Genomic DNA, 17036 nt, shown 5'->3' with positions numbered 1-17036 from the left:
TCGTGTTCTTTGACCTTTGGAGAAATGGACAATTTCCCTAGGAGATTGGGCGTGCTGCTGATCAAACGCGTTAGAATTAGATCATCGGACTTCGCGGACACAAACGACCGATGAGCAATTTAGATTTCGATATAGATTTAGAAACATAGATTTAGAGATCTAAAATAAACCTAGAATAGAAGCATAGGCGTTAAAAAAAATTTACACGCGTAGTTTTAATTTGCGGCAGGAGAATGGCAGATTAGGATAATCAATTATCTAATCGAGTTCTCAGTTTTGTTTTGGCAATTTAGCTAAGCAAACAATTGTTCTGCCAAAGCGATCTCTTACAAAATAGTAGAGATACATATAAACTTATACGAATAGAACAGTTTATAGAAAAATATATATGCGAATTCGCAAAAATTAGAATAAGTAGAATTATATAAGAATTTGAGAAAAAAATTGATAAGATAATTTTAGAAAATATATCGAATAATCCGTAAAAATAGACGGACTAATAGAAATATAGAATAAATTCTGTAAATCCAGAAAAAGGATTATGCGATGTAGAAAAAAAAAAGTTATAATTGGCCCGAAACACTTGCTTATGAGTATCCATACGAGGAAGCAGAGAATCACTTTTTTGCGCTATTCTGTGAGTCTGATCCGTTTTAAAAGCGAGCGAGCGAATATTTTAATTAGAAGAAATGAATAGAAGACTTTGTAGAAACAGCGAGAAGAAATTATAAAGTAGCTGTTATATTTTGTGAAAATAGGAAAGTAGAAACGCGCATTAAAACTCAAATAATCCGCATGAAATCACTGGCTTTTTTGGTGATTGTAGGAGCGAAAATTTTGCACCCTTCTGTGAGATTAACAGAAAAAGGAAAACACAAACGACTTTAAAATTTAAGAATAATACAGCGCGACGAAACGTGATCTTTTAAATAATAAGAGGTATATAATTGCACGCGAGTGAAAAAAAAAGAGGAAAGTGAGAACAAAAAAATCATAAAGTCCAAAGAGTAGTAGCATAAGGTTCCCTTCGGAAGACAGAACCTAAGATGACACTGTTTACGACGTAACTACGTCATTTCCCCAAACCGAAGGTCGAAACAGATTATTGCTGCCAACTCGGATCAAATAAAGTATAAACTGTAAAAGGAGAGCTCTTTCTCTTTTGTTAAAGAGAACAGAGGTCACCTTAAATGAAAATGTTTCGAAATAAGAAAAGTAATACAAATTATTTGTCGTGAATTGATAATGTCAATGTTACTTGATTGTAGATAACGGATGATACAATCCGATAATAATGACGGAAACAATGTGTTCTTCGGTGAAAATTTTGTTTAGAAGTAAATATGTAATTTGGTTTGAACCTGCATTAATCGACAGGATATATGTTTGTCGCGAATTGGAATTTGTCAATGGTATTTCCCAGAAAAAGTTCCCACATGATATGATCATCATGAAGAAACATGTGATCCGATTGTGGTTAAACGAAAATTTTGATTGTAATTCGTTACAGAATATTGCTTGTACTTGTATTATTGAAACAGTTATTTTGTTATAGTGAGAAAACTCGCGTTTTGAAAGAAAAACAGAATTGTCGCAATCGAGTTTTCCTGTGACGAACATTGGTTAAAGATAGAGTAATTCATATGGTTCAAATTTTAGGAAAATTTCCCTCATCCCAAAATTTATATGAAAAAGTAATTATATCAGTCACAACCAAAAACTGGCTTAAATGCACCATTGTAAAACGGAGTATAGAACAGAAGTAAAACGGAACACGAAGTTGAATGAGGACCTTGATTTGTGGTAATCTGCTTTGGAAGAAAACCAATGACAGAAAACTGTCACTTGTTCAATTGATAACAGTCCTAAATCACTTCCGAATTCCAAATTAATTTTCAATCAACCAATCGATTCTGGGAATCGTAGACTTAGAACAGTGACCTTGGTTTGGGACTGACTGCATCCAAGAGATGGCACAGTTGTTACTTGTTCGAAGAACCGACACTCAGATATCGAGTTGATTCAAATAATCGAAAAACACTCCGTCAAATTTTCCCTGGAAATTTGAACAAGGAGATACAGCCAGCAACAAAAGTACATAACTGGATGTTAGGTCAACACTCCGTGTAACGGAAGTGACGGCACCTAAGGAAACTTTTACGTACATTTTCTAAGTGTGACAGATAAAAGGTTGTCCCTCTTTTAGGCTTTAATAGAATTTTGTGAATTATTTACGAATTATGTGAATTGCTCAGTCTAAAAACGAGAAAAAAAAGTTTTAGAAAATTTTTGTCGAGCATTTAAGTTGTTAAGATGTTATTCGATGACCGTAATTGTTGTTTGAATGTTTGTAATCAATCTTATAAACAGACATGTGATGTTACATGAACATTTGGATGAATTGTAAACGATTTCTATACCTCTGAAATAATGTATCAAAAAAAGAACTTTGTTGTAACACGAAACCGAACACGTGCCAGAGAAAAATAGTTCTCAGGCAAGTGTCACTGTTACCTCACTTGGCAAACAAAGGGAGAAGGGACTGACAGCTTCCAGAGCTGCCAGCTAAAATGTCGTTATTGCGTTACGACATTTTAAAATGGCGGGGAGCTCTGTGAGGCTCTGGACAGGTCCGAATCCTCGCTAAAATTCGCGGAAAATAATGGTTTTAGAGAAAATAATATATTAGTTAGAAATAGCTTTTTATTTTATGAAAACGCGACGCTAACTTTAAAACAATAGAACAATGTAAGTCCGTCGACCATCTCCGGTTGGAGATCGAATTAAACTTCGATTTTGACCTCTCCCGCGCCCCCGAAAGGTTTCAAATTGTCATCAAGTGACGAGGAGAGACCAATCGGAAAGGGGAATCTGAGGGAAAACAGATAAAACCCCGGGAATCCAAGGACGCGACGGCTTCTTCTCCCGAAACTTCCAAGTGACGGACCTGTTGTAGTGTGTTGTGTCTCGCACCCATCTTCGTCTCCATCTCCCGACCTCGGATCGACATCTTTCCGTCACCGGAAGTCGACAGCATCGTCCGGAGTCATCGAGACGTCGATGAAATGGGTCCTTCACGAACCAAGGACACTCATTCAAAATGGGACTATCGTGGAAACGAGAGGAAGACCCAGAAGCCGCAACCACCGCAGAACTCCCAAGATCGCGGAAATGTTGTAAGCTTCTTTCGTGTTTATTGAAAATAAACGGTTGTGTTGTTTGTAAACGAAGCATCAATCTTTGACTCAACTGCTTCCACATGTCGTCGATTGTTACCACTCGGCAATCCAGACGGCAGGGGAGACGATGACGATTTATATATCGCCTATAATCGTTCATCGAGTTTCCCCCCCCCTCGGCCCCCACACTATTACGATGATTTTATCATCATCATTTGAATCTTAATCAATGAAAAATTAAATTATTATTATTTCTGTACAACAAGAATAATAATAATATAGAACTGTAAATGCAAGACTTGTTCATTTAAATATTCAAGTTTATTTAGAAGGATAAAAACAGAAGCTATAGATGCATCCTAATAAGTAAGTATGAAAGATATAAAAATAAAATGTAGAATGGAAACTCTCATTTCTTTTTTTATATAGCCAAATAAAAATAAATAAATTTTTTTTATCAATAATTAACAATAATTTAAAGTTATTGTAAAAATTTACAGGATATATCTCATTTTATTATTAAAACTTTAATCAATTCAATTTTCAATTAATAAATATTTTTTCTATACTTACACTCCCAAAATATTTATCAAGTAGTTCCACATAACGATGAATAATTTCAAGTGTCAAAAGTTCATTATCACTTTGTTCAATAGCACAGCAAAAATATAGACTTGCATATCTTAAAAATTGTTCATAAAATTAATATTTATTCACAAGAATTAAACATTTATAAATCAAACAATTTACAAACATACAATTATTTATATAAAATATAAAAAATATAAACCAAATATAGTGTTTGGTATATGTAATTGTATTTGGCTTCTACATTTTTGACTGATGCTGTATGACACAACTAATACAATTATTTAATCTCATTAAAAAGTGGATATTGTTTATAATATTATATAATAAATATTTTTTCACTTCAAAATAATAATATATATCTAAACAATTTGTCAATTTGAACAAAAGTTCATGATATGAATTAAATCCAAATAAGAAACACAATAAAATATGTCCAAAACAGAACCTTAATAAAAGGGAAACATACCTAAATGGGAAAAATTCTTAGGAATGCAATTGATTTTCTCTGTTAAGAAAAGCCTGTCAAAAGGGAAACCTGCCAAATTGTAAAAACATTTGGTACTGTACAAGTTCAGTTTTCACAAGTTTCACTGTAACAGTATAATGATATATAGAAGATGTGGCCAACAAGTCAATTGCGATCGACCGGGAAGGCAATTTTGGTCAATCGCTCGCGAAGTCTTGAATTAATGTATTACACTTGTAACCGAACGCAAACGCAACTGTAGTGATATCGGACCTCCACGTCCTTCCCTTGCTACTTAGACTATGCCTATGACAAAAAGTCAATTGCGACACTTTTTTAAGATAAAAATAGATCTTATGTACACAAAAGTTGGCCACCCCTGATATATAGTATACTGAAGATCATAAATAAAAATAATAATACAGTCTTTTAGTGTTAAATTTATTATATAGATGTATACCATTACATTTAGCACCTAAATATAGTATTATTGTTTATTTCCAAATAAACTATCTTGTGTTTTCAGACACTACATTTGAATATGATAATTTGACTTGTGAAAGAATTTAGATATTTTGATGACTAATGAGTTCAACATTTTTCATATTTACTTTTATAAGAACAGTATATAGAACATCATGTTCTAAATATCATAATTTCACTCAGATAATCAGGGATGGCATATACCCCAAAGAAAATTGCAAGAACAAATATAAACCTTCATATGATCCGTCCCTCCATATATCCTAGGACAGCTACTGAAAGCAGGATCATTACGGTTAAGCAGTTTAAAAACTTTCCTACAATCCACTGCATGTTCAATTTGTCATATACAAGTTCCCATGACTGATAACTGCACTGACTTACTTCATCAATGGTTCTGACAACTCTTGTTGATAATCTGATGAATTTTTTCATGATTTTCAACATTGGCTGACCTTGGCTGGTTGAATATGACATTGATTGACCAAAGCACACATTATTATCTATAGATATCCTGTCTCCTTTAAGCTGAAAAAAACCCACTCAAAAATTTGGGTTCCTGTTCTCAAAAGTTGTGTTTAACATTTCATATATTTCCATAGCTGTTTTTCCTAGTTTAAAACAAAATTTAATGAATACAAATTGTTCATAAAAATTTGTCACGGTGTAAATACCAGATAGCATGTTGGACATGTTTAAAACAACTCCTGTAGCATCATCCCCTATAGACACACCAAACTGACCTCTGACACACAAACTTATCATACCTTTATATTGTTTATTTTTAAATGATTTGTCATTGTAAAATAAAACGATATTGAGTAATACTTGTATTGTAACCAAAATTTCAAAGCAGCTGAGAGAGAACAATGCAATATATCCTTAGTAAGCAAGTGTATAAAACAGTCAATTGGATAAAATTATAAAAAAATACAATAATGGGAGTAAAAATATAATAAATGATACGCAAATAATAAATATTAAAATGAAAACTACAGTGAATGAATTGATGATAATGGATCTGTCTAATGAGAATCAATTGTAAATAGATATTAATCAATTCCAGTAGAAATTTTTGAAAAATTTAATAATGTACAAGAATAAACTAGTCTAAATTATCTATAATAAAATAACTGATAGATTTTTGAATAAAAATTAATTAATTAATGATACAAAAGCATTATAACGAATTTAATTTATTGTAACTTTTAGAATTATAACAGAGAACTTAATAATTTACAAAGATAAATAATTTTAGTTCAGTTTGAGATATTTCTTTCTAGTAAATGAATATATCAGGTCTACAATTAAAATAACTAAAAGAATCATAGACCAAGTCTTCATTACCCAAATATACATGATTGATACAAGTAATTATGTTAAATAAGTTATGATATTACATATATGTAACGATCAAACTATAAGACTGAATTAACTATTGAGGTAGAACTTGGCTAATTAGTTTCATAGATATTACATAATTTGAGTTAAAGATAAGCAGTTAAGATGCCATTTTTTATTGAATGGGTAATCTCCAATAACAACATCCATCATGGCCAGCATATGACATGAAGATCACTTGCAGTGATGCACACAACTGCATGACATTTCTACATTTTGCTGTTTTGTTGATGACGAATCATTTTTGTATGATTACAAGTCAACAGGAATTTCTTCATGGGTTTGCATCATACTGATATAACTGGTATTTTGTATGATAAAAGGGATTTTATCATACAAAATACCAGTTACTTCATAAAAATAGGATTTTTAGGGGTTTTTTGAAAGCTTATTTAATAAAAAAACAGGACTAAATTTTTTGGGAGAGTGCTGATTTTCGAGTAAAGTGGTAAAAATTTTAGGATTGGAAGAATTATTTTTATTGTGGTTTTTGAGTAATGCAACAAGTTTGTATATTAACATCATGTGACCTGTTTACTTCTTGATTAATTTAATAAGATCATAACAGTAATATCATGTGACCTTGACAAAATGATCTCTACCTGTCTGTCTAGGTCAGTGATGGTGAACCTTTTCCAACAGAAAAATAACTATAACACAACTTTAGAAGTAACCAAATGAAAAAATCCAGCAATGAGTTGCTTAACTTTCCTTAACTTAATTTTATTAAAAACTTTTTATAGTTTTAACTATTATAAAATGGCAAAAAACTTAATTTTGAGGGTAGGGATGAGTTTTATAAAAAAAAAAATTGTAAATGCTAATAATGAGTAAAATTGTCATTAAGTCTGACTATACTGGAGATACAAACAACCCCTTTATCTCCCCACTCCCTTGACTTTTAATTACCAAAATTTAATAGAATCAAATACACAAACTTCCCTGCAAAATTTCAGAAATTTTCAACAAAATGAACAGGAGTTATTAAGCTTGAAAGAGGGTCAATAAAATCATACCCCACACACACATATTAACATCAATACATACAGAAAAAACTCCCAAATTTTTTTGCATTTCTGGATGTTTCAAGGTATCCTGAGTCCAAAAAGGTAAAAACTCTTGGTGGGTCATTTTTTTGACTGATTGTACCAGGAAATTAAAAAGCAGTATACTTGTAGAACTCCAGTAATATATTTAATTAATAAAAAACATTTTTGGCCTACTATAGGCTTTCTTCAGTTGGAACATTATACTTAAATAAATAAAAAAAAATCAATCAAAAAACATATTAAACACAACAGAAAATATCAATATAATAAACATATTAAATGCTTTTCCTGAAGGTGAGTCAAAATTGAATTAGAATTTTACTAACTCCAACTCATGAGTCAAACATTTAATTTAAAAAAAATAACAAAGAAATGCACTTACAGATTTTACTTTACCTTTCTAATCTATATCAGAAAAATAATAATAAACTATGTAAGTGAAAAGAAAATAATAATGTGATTATAATGAAAACAAATATTTAATGGGAAATCTGTTTACTTAATGATAATTTTTCTCAGGTTCATAATCTGTGACCTTTAAGACTTTTTACAACTTTAGGAGCCTACTTTCACACTACATATGCAAAGTTTTGAAATATATATCAAATATGTTTTTTATAATTTATAAAAATGTAAGTTGTCCTGAGGGTCATAACTTTGCCATCACTAACCTAGATCAAAAAGCAAAATTTCCTGAGGAGGCTGTACAAAAGAAATCCAGGAAAAGTAATGAGTTTTGCACCAATGGTGTTACTTTGTTTATAGTAAATAACAGGTAACATAACAAGTTTTAGATTGGTTTTTTAAATGATCCAAAAATTACATTAGCCTGAGGGAGATCAGTAAGGGATCATAGTTCTGTAGCATGAGCAGGACAAGACTGGTACATGAAACAAATTCTTGTGAATACATTTATCCTTAATGGAATGAGCATAATATATTAAGCTTGAAACTGGTCCATTAGATAGTCCAAATTTCTGAATAGCTTGTTTAGTATAAGAAAATACAGGGTAACTAAATGAGATGAAATATATATATATATATATATGATCTAATATGTTTGGATCTCTTTTATTAAAGTTGATTTAATTGATCTAACAGACTTTGTTTCTGAGTTTGTAGTGCAGAAAATCTATTATGGTAAGTGTATAAGTAAACCACTATAATTCATCACATTGCATTCCATTAGAATAAAGCACTTATTGGACTAGCGTTAATAGCATGTGTAAATGGAATAGAATTGTTATTGAGGCTTACATTAATTGTGAATAATGTGTATACTAAATATAATATAATGATATATCAATTCACCAAGAAATCTTTATTTTCTTAGAAATTACACAAGTTTCATGTATACAACTTTATAAAAATAGTGAGAAATTTACATAAATCAGGTAAGAGTTGAAAAAAAGAATACCTAAAGTTTATTTTTAAACAAAATGTTACCATTAAGCCATTTATAAAAAAATGTTTTTTCTCACCCTTNTCAAAAATTTCTACAAAAAAGAATATTTTCTAATAAATCTAACCATCATCTAGTTGTGGAAAATTTCTACAAAATATTTGTACTTCAAGAAAATATTCTGTTGTTCTGAATGTTTTTATGAAAACTATATGTGTTTCTGTTCAAAATTCACTGAGACTTGAATTTTTAAAGCCATGCTTGACTTTTGGACATTTTGTTATAATCACTGGGGTAGTAATTATATTAAAATTTTCTATAAATGCTATCAATTTATGCTCTTAAAATTAATAATTAATTGAATATAATGTTATATCAATTCACCAAGAAATCTTTATTTTCTTAGAAATTATACAAGTTTCATGTATACAACTTTATAAAAATAATGAGAAATTTATGTAAATCAGGTAAGAGTTAAAAAAATACCTAAAGTTTATTTTTAAACAAAATGTTACCATTAAGCCATTTATAAAAAAATGTTTTTTCTCACCCTTTAGTCTATGTTCTTATTAAAAGATTAGTTGAAATGAAAAAATAGGATAGACTATGCATGTATGATTTCCAACATACAATTGTTTATGAAAATTAGTTCTGTTTAAGGAATTATAGAAAATGAAGCTATTAGAACTACATTATGTATTTCTACTCACTTTAAACTATTCATTAGTGAGGTAAAACTTTTCATCAGTTTTTTATATTTTATGTTGTGTTTACTTCGAATAATTTTTTGATTTAATGTTAAGAAAATTTTTAAACTCTAAGATGAGTTTTTAATTTAGCATAAGTGAAGTGTGCAATGTCATAATGTTGTAAATGCCATTTTTCTCTAAACACATTTTATTGAAGAATTGAATTCTAAATGCAATGTTTTCTGCTGCAAAAAATCATTGTAATGATAGTGATGCTGTAAGTGGCTGTATTTTGAAGTTTAATTTATGTAAAGTCATAACGTTTAAAGTGCCAAACTGCAAGTCGTGACTTTTGTAACTGTGCATCTACATTGCTAACCCTCCACAATTTTCAGAATATTAGTTTATCTGTAATAAGAATAATTATATTATATAGAATTAAATATATGAAACAATTCTTACAATTCACTTACACATAAGATAAGCAATTTTTGTAACTGGTCTGCTTATGTAATAGATAAAAATAGGAAAGCTACAATATAATGGTAAACAGCAAATTCCAAGCAATTTAATGCTTATGAATTATTATTATTTTTGTTTGCCACCAACTGCCCAAATGATTACAAGGTGTATCATAGAGTAGAGGGGTATCATATAGAGCAGATATTCCCAAACTTTTTCGAGTCACCGCCCTCTTGCCTCCATAAAGTTATACCCAATGTCCCCTAACCCATTTTCTCCTGTGTGAGAAAGGCTCGGAAATATTCTTAGAAAAACCTTTTCTATAAACCTCCCACTTTGTGTCCATACATTATTTTCCACATCTGGAAACCATTAAATGCAATGTTTCTTACTCGTTTTGACAGAGAAAAGGGAAAACTTGTTGGCGACTTTTGCCTACGGTCAGTGTTTGGTACCACATCTCTGGCACCTTCTGCTGCCCACTTGCTTTCCACTCACCCAAGATTTACTCAACACCCACTTTAGGAACCACTGGTATTTGCATTCTTCATGAACTACAGAGGTAGCTGCATTTTTACAAAATGGCTACTTTATCTGGATCAAGATCATAGGACTAGTATCTGAGTTGCTTGTAACTAGTCAACATAAAAAATTAATTGTATATTACAGTCCGATATAATGATATATGCTGCTTGTAGCTGTTTATCGAGAAATTTACAAACAATTATTGCTAACGGGAAGCATCATTACAAATAATATTATAAAAATAAATGAAAATATAATTGCACTCTTTGCATTAAAAAGCATTAGCTTTGACATCTGTCCCATCAAAGTCATATTTACAAGCAAGCTATGTTACCTTTTTGCTTAGAACTTCAAGTTTCAAGGGGCCTCAAAAATTTCTACAAAAAAGAATATTTTCTAATAAATCTAACCATCATCTAGTTGTGGAAAATTTCTACAAAATATTTGTACTTCAAGAAAATATTCTGTTGTTCTGAATGTTTTTATGAAAACTATATGTGTTTCTGTTCAAAATTCACTGAGACTTGAATTTTTAAAGCCATGCTTGACTTTTGGACATTTTGTTATAATCACTGGGGTAGTAATTNCACATCCACCGTACTCACCTGATTTGGCCCCCAGTGACTTCCACCTTTTTCCAAACCTAAAAAAATTCTTGGCTGGAAAGAGATTCCACTCAAATGACGAAGTCATCTCTGAAGTGAACGAGTATTTTGCACACCTTGACAAATCGACCTATTGTGATGGCATAAAAAAGCTAGAACATTGCTGGAATAAGTGCATTGCTAACAGAGGAGATTACGTTGAAAAATAAAAAAAGTTTTAACATTATTTTGTTTGTTTTTCTATGTGAGGCCGCGAACTTTCCGAACAGCCCTCGTATTTATGAAAAATTCCTGCAGAAGAGACTGCATTTATATATTTCACAATTGTTTTTAAAAATTTTCCAGTTTAGGAAATATTTAATTTTTAAAATTCTAATTTAAATTGCAGATTAAAATTAATACTTTATTTTTTTGCATATAAATTACATATAAATTTTTAATCGCTAATATTAACTCAATTCAACCAATAAAAATTACTAAATTTTATTCTCTGTGCAAGATTACACAGTAATTTATAAATAAAACTTTTTAATATTCTGTCTGTTGAGAAGAATATAAAGTTACCTTTAAATTATTCATTGGAGTTTAATTTTACAAAAAAATAAATCTTAATCAATATAATTACCTTTTATACACTATCTTTAAATCTTTCCATTCTAGAAAAGAGCACATTTTTGGTTTCCTAGCCAGGATTGTCGTTACTAATTCACGAGTAATTTTCTTTTTTACTTTATCAGGATGAGCAACATACCATTTCTGAAGACGTAATTTTCCTTGTCGACTAAACAGTAACATAAACTGCATCTGTAAAATAATAGTTAAATTAAACATTTGTTTTTTCTAATGATGCAATGAATATTTGGTTACTATTCGGCCAAATACTGAATACCTAAAAACAGGAGTAAGAAATAACAAAAACACAGTAAATTAATCATTTTGGTAGCTTTTATTACTGATTTATTAACTAAACATACATTTCAAGTTCAAGAAAGTGCAATTTTTTGCTTATTTATGTAAAACATCAAATATGCTAAGTGACTTTCATTACAAACATTTAGCTTTCTGAAGTCTATAAGAACAATTATTTGGCATTGACGGCCATGAATTTCATTCGAATAAGCTGCCTCAACTTGTTTGATTATGTTATCAACTCAATTTCATATTTACTTTCACATTTTCACTTCGCGGTCCTTCTCTGTTCTTTTTCTGTTATTTACACATGTAGGTCATTTCATTGTTATCCACATTTGATATCATCACTTATCACATATTGCCATGATGGTCATGTCTGTCCGCTACAACTGTCAAGAATTAACGCGATTGCCGAAGCGTAGTGACAGCAGCCCACAGAGAGCAGGGTGAGCGATCCTTGCCATAATGCAGTTTGTACACCAATTTTCGCACGTGTTAATCAAGCTGAATAGTTTGGCCAAACATTTAGCTATTTGGCCATGCTCCTGGCCAAATATTCGGTATTCAGCCTGAGCCGAATATACTATTCATCGCATCATTAGTTTCTTCCAATTGAAAGTCTCAGATCTTCAAGTAATGAAATTATTCAAAGATCTGAAAAAATTGGAATGGAAAAAATGGATGGAAAAATGGTTAAATGGAATGGAAAAAAATTATTTGATAAGAAGTCCTGAGAAGGGACAGTAGCTATGATGTGTAGGCTACATGTACTTTACATATAGATGTATATAAATATCCATAAATATGTCTATACACATGGTATTTGTACTATACATATATAAGCTATATACAGTACATAGTCTATTTTATATACTCATATAGATAAACTGACTAGATTTTGGTACAGCCAATACAGGACTCCCAACACCCTTTCCTTCCTGTTCTCGCATCCACATCCATCCTCATAACTAGTCTACTTATGTAATAGATAAAAATAGGACAGCCACAGTATAACAGTAAACAGCAAATTCCAAACAATTTAATGTTTATGAATTATTATTATTTTTGTTTGCCGCCAACTGCCCGAATAATTACAAGGTGTATCATAGAGTAGAGGGGTATCATATAGAGCAGTGATTCCCAAACTTTTTCGAGTCACCGCCCTATTGCCTCCATAAAGTTAAACCCAACGTCCCCTAACCCATTTTCTCCTGTGTGAGAAAGACTCAGAAATATTCTTAAAAAAACTTTTCTATAAACCTCACACTTTGTGTCCATACATTATTCTCTACATCCAGAAACCATTAAATGAAATGTTTCTTCTTACTCGTTTTAACAGAGAAAAGGGAAAACTTATCAGTGACTTTTGCCTACGGTCACCATTTGGTAACCTGTCTCTGGCACCTTCTGTCCCCCACTTGCTTTACACCTACCCATGATTTACTCAACACCCACTTTAGGAACAACCAGTATTTGCATTTTTCATAAACTATAGAGGGTGCTGCATTTTTACAAAATGGCTACTTTATCTGGATCAAGATCATAGGACTAGTATCTGAGTTGCTTGTAACTAGTCTACATAAAAAATTAATCATATATTTACAGCCTGATATAATGATATATGCTGCTTTTAGCTGTTTATCGAGAAATTTATAGAACCTTTATTGCTAACAGAATGCGTCATTACATATGATATTATAAAAATAAATGAAAATATAATTGTAAAAGCATTAGCTTTGACATCTGTCCCAACAGGGCTGTATTTACAAGCAAGCTAAGTTACCTTTTCACTTAGGGCCTCAAGTTTCAATGGGCCTCAAAAAATTTCTACAAAAAGAAAATTGAAGTAACATTTTCTAATAAATTTTTTTTACAAACCAACAAAATATACTTTAAATACTACACAAAATAAAAAGAAATTAATATGTATGTTTGTTAATTCTTTTCATGATTGACTTCTAAAAATGTGATAGTTGGTAAGGGGCCTGACACAGTGTTCAGCTTAGGGCCCTGTGTCCACACAAATATACTGGCATTTTAAACATTAAAATTTTTTGCCAATTCTTAATAGTCTTTCCATCGGTTATATTTATGAGCTCCGCATTCTGATTTCCAAATAATCATCTGTTTTTCACGTGGGAATCGACGAAAACTTATATTGGGCTCCTGCATGGCTTTGAAATTGCAATTTGGAATGCAACAGAAAGCTTTCTTTTTCTACTGCTATTAATTTTTACTGTTGGCAATACAGAATGATTCAAATGACCCAGATAAAAGAGTTCTGTTTTTAAACACTAGAGGGCGAGCATCCAGTGAAAATGAAGAGTAACCATAGTTTTTATTGCCAAAGCCAGGAGAGTTTTAAAGAGCAAATGAAAAATGGTTGTAAAAATGACTAAACTTAGATTAAAATCATTTATATATTGATCTATAAATTGATTATTTAGCATTAGAAGAGCTATAAAATGGTCCAATTTAAAGTTTTATTCTATTTTTTGGATTAAAAAAAGTTAAATCCGGGATGGTCACCTTACACGTATGAATATGCACATTTATGTACGCATTCACCCCACACGTGTACGTGTGTGCGTGCGTATATATATTCGCTTTGGACATTTAAATGTATGTGAAACATACATTTTAAAGCTGATTTTCATAAAATCTTGTTTCTACGACCTGTATTAGTACAGAAACTTCTAAACGATTTCAAAAATGAATTTAAACGACATTTAAAATCACACATATAGTAAAAATAGCGTAAAATAAACATACTTTGACTTATAAATGTTCTCTACGACAAATACCACAAAAACCGCAAAACAAAGATGGATACCGTGTTGCCAATTGCTGCCTCCAATTTTTTCGCAAAATTCAAAATGAACTTCATTTATATTCTTTAACTTATAGTTTAAAAATAACAATAAATTATTTTATAATTGAATAAAAAATAAAATAAAATGACCGAGCGGTTAAGGTAAAACTCACTGCTCTGGGGTTCCGGGATCGAATTCGGATAGGTAGAGAAATCCCAGGATATGTCGGATCCAGTCCTTCACCATCCGGCCGCTCCATTGTGGACCTGGCCAAATCATAATAGATTTGCTAAAAAAGAGGAGTACTATATCTATGTCCCAAGCCGATTTTGATGAATTTTGGCAAAATGGTAGTGCTTTTCTAATAGTAATGCAATCATCCAAACAGTTTCAATCTATGGACCATAATGAGCGACATATGACATTTTTTTATACTCTTTCCGCCCTGTGGGCACTAAGAGGGCCTTTTATAACAGCAGACCCATTGTGGGTTCGGTCAAACCCACAATTGAGCGATCGAGTGGTGAGAGACCGGGCCCGACATAATCCGAACGGACCACCCTCCGAAAAATTCTCGGGGATTCCATGGCCCGTCCGGACTCGATCCCGGGTTCCCCAGAGCAACCGGGGATCCATCCAGGTTAGTGACATATGACAAATTGAAGTTGAAACTACTACTCATGACGGATAATACACTAGGTCGGTCGCGCGAGCGTTGATCTGCATGAGAAAAGAAGAGCAGCAAGAGAATGCTTTTTAACCACGCCGTGATATTGTATCACTTATTAGAATATCAACGTAATTGTTATTTTGATAAAGAGTAGTTTAATGCCAACAGTGGTTTAAATGTTTTTAGTATTACGAATGACGATGAAAACGTTGGCCACAACCAAGGCCACAACCTCTCTATTTACAGCAGCTGCGTATCCAGGATTTGAAAATATGGGTACTGCTTAAGGTAGATTCGGGAAACTAAAGCACGTACCCCAGACGTTTTTCGGACAATGTTACTCAATTTTTTTTAAATTACTGTATTTACCTAACATTACTTAATTTAAATCATGCGATAGACGTTATTATATTTGTTTTTAGTAACAAAACTGATTTCTTTGGTATCAAGAGAATGTCGCAGGATATCATAGACACTTTTTTCCTGGATATGCCCTTGATGTACAGTGTTTTTATTACGTTTTCTGTATTTTCGACAATGCAAAACAAAGATATAATAGCAATAAGCATTTATTGCGTTATAATTTTTCGACTTATTATTAAATTCAACAAATTAATATTCTGTTCGCTTTAAAGGTTGATTCCAAAATAAAAAATGGGCAATTTATGTTCGAAACAGTAAGAAAATCATTTGATTCATTTTATTTTCTTCGAAGAATCCAACAAGTTAATTAAGTAATTTTTTAATACTTTTCAGATTGGCTACTCAAGTTAAGGATTCGGAATCCATTGGGGTAAGTTGAGGTTTTGTTTCAATTTTCCAAACATTTTGTTACGTTTAAACACGGATATTTAAATATCCAGCTGAAGAACGAAAAACCAGAAATTGCCATCGAACTTCACAATGATTCCAAAGAGGTAAGAACATGTGATAAACGAATTGTAATTTGAGTTGTAAGATTCTAGCTCTGAGATGAGAGGACGCCAGCATTGTCGAGCCCCTACAGACCAACAAATAAAAAAAGCCAAATAATCATAATTCGAAACGTAACCTTTCACCATCCAATGAGTGCACGGGGACCGACAATCATGAGAGTCCTCCATCTCAGTCAAAGTTAGGGGTATCATTCAAGATCCGGTATGTTATGAATTATTAATGTCCAGGGTCGTAGACCATCATGGCGGCTTTTCCTGTTTTAGCCTCGAAACCGGACCGCTTTGGAGACGACGTGTCACGTGACGACGTGTCACGTGACGACGCGAGCGCCTGCGCGACGTGTGACGTGACGACGCAAGCGCCTGCGCGTCGCGCCAGAGTCGGCGAATGAGTGCGGACAAAGGTGAGTAAAAAAAAAACATGTTATTTTGTTATAAGTCCAGATACGTACACTCATGGCGGCTGATCGCCGATTCCAGCAAAGACAAGAAAGTAAACAGTGGGGACGCACGTTCTAACCTAACCTAACCTAACCTATTCTAATAAATTATCATAATTATTACCAATTATATTATTAGAATAGGTTAGGTTAGGTTAGAACGTGCGTCCCCACTGTTTACTTTCTTGTCTTTGCTGGAATCGGCGATCAGCCGCCATGAGTGTACGTATCTGGACTTATAACAAAATAACATGTTTTTTTTTTACTCACCTTTGTCCGCACTCATTCGCCGACTCTGGCGCGACGCGCAGGCGCTTGCGTCGTCACGTCACACGTCGCGCAGGCGCTCGCGTCGTCACGTGACACGTCGTCTCCAAAGCGGTCCGGTTTCGAGGCTAAAACAGGAAGAGCCGC

The 17036-nt window shown here is 32.2% G+C and overlaps 1 protein-coding gene and 1 long non-coding RNA gene across 3 annotated transcripts in view; one reads left to right on the top strand and one right to left on the bottom strand.

The window, feature by feature from the left end:
• LOC111633368 (AP-1 complex subunit sigma-2-like) overlaps positions 1-14679 on the bottom strand; it is a 33221-nt gene extending 18542 nt beyond the window's left edge. Inside the window, exons 1-3 of one of the 2 annotated variants that reach the window (XM_023377925.1) lie at positions 14537-14679; positions 11478-11656; positions 3753-3861 (exon numbers count right to left, since the gene is read on the bottom strand). In XM_023377925.1, the coding sequence (XP_023233693.1) occupies positions 3753-3861; positions 11478-11656 (288 nt within the window). In that variant the 5' untranslated portion in view covers positions 14537-14679. The remainder of the gene's footprint in view (positions 1-3752; positions 3862-11477; positions 11657-14536) is intronic. The other variant, XM_023377924.1, reaches the window with a different exon arrangement.
• A 1124-nt stretch (positions 14680-15803) lies between these two features.
• Positions 15804-16462, top strand: LOC111633369. Its single transcript, XR_002758045.1, has 3 exons — positions 15804-15924; positions 16004-16040; positions 16111-16462. It is a non-coding gene; the product is annotated as an uncharacterized LOC111633369 (long non-coding RNA).
• The last annotated feature ends 574 nt before the right edge of the window (positions 16463-17036 follow it).

Source organism: Centruroides sculpturatus, unplaced genomic scaffold, assembly GCF_000671375.1.
Source record: "Centruroides sculpturatus isolate CEXI.00-Female unplaced genomic scaffold, Cexi_2.0 scaffold628, whole genome shotgun sequence".
Lineage (NCBI taxonomy): Eukaryota > Metazoa > Arthropoda > Arachnida > Scorpiones > Buthidae > Centruroides > Centruroides sculpturatus.
Note: the sequence above shows the minus strand (reverse complement) of the source record. Positions and strands in the feature narration are given on the sequence as shown.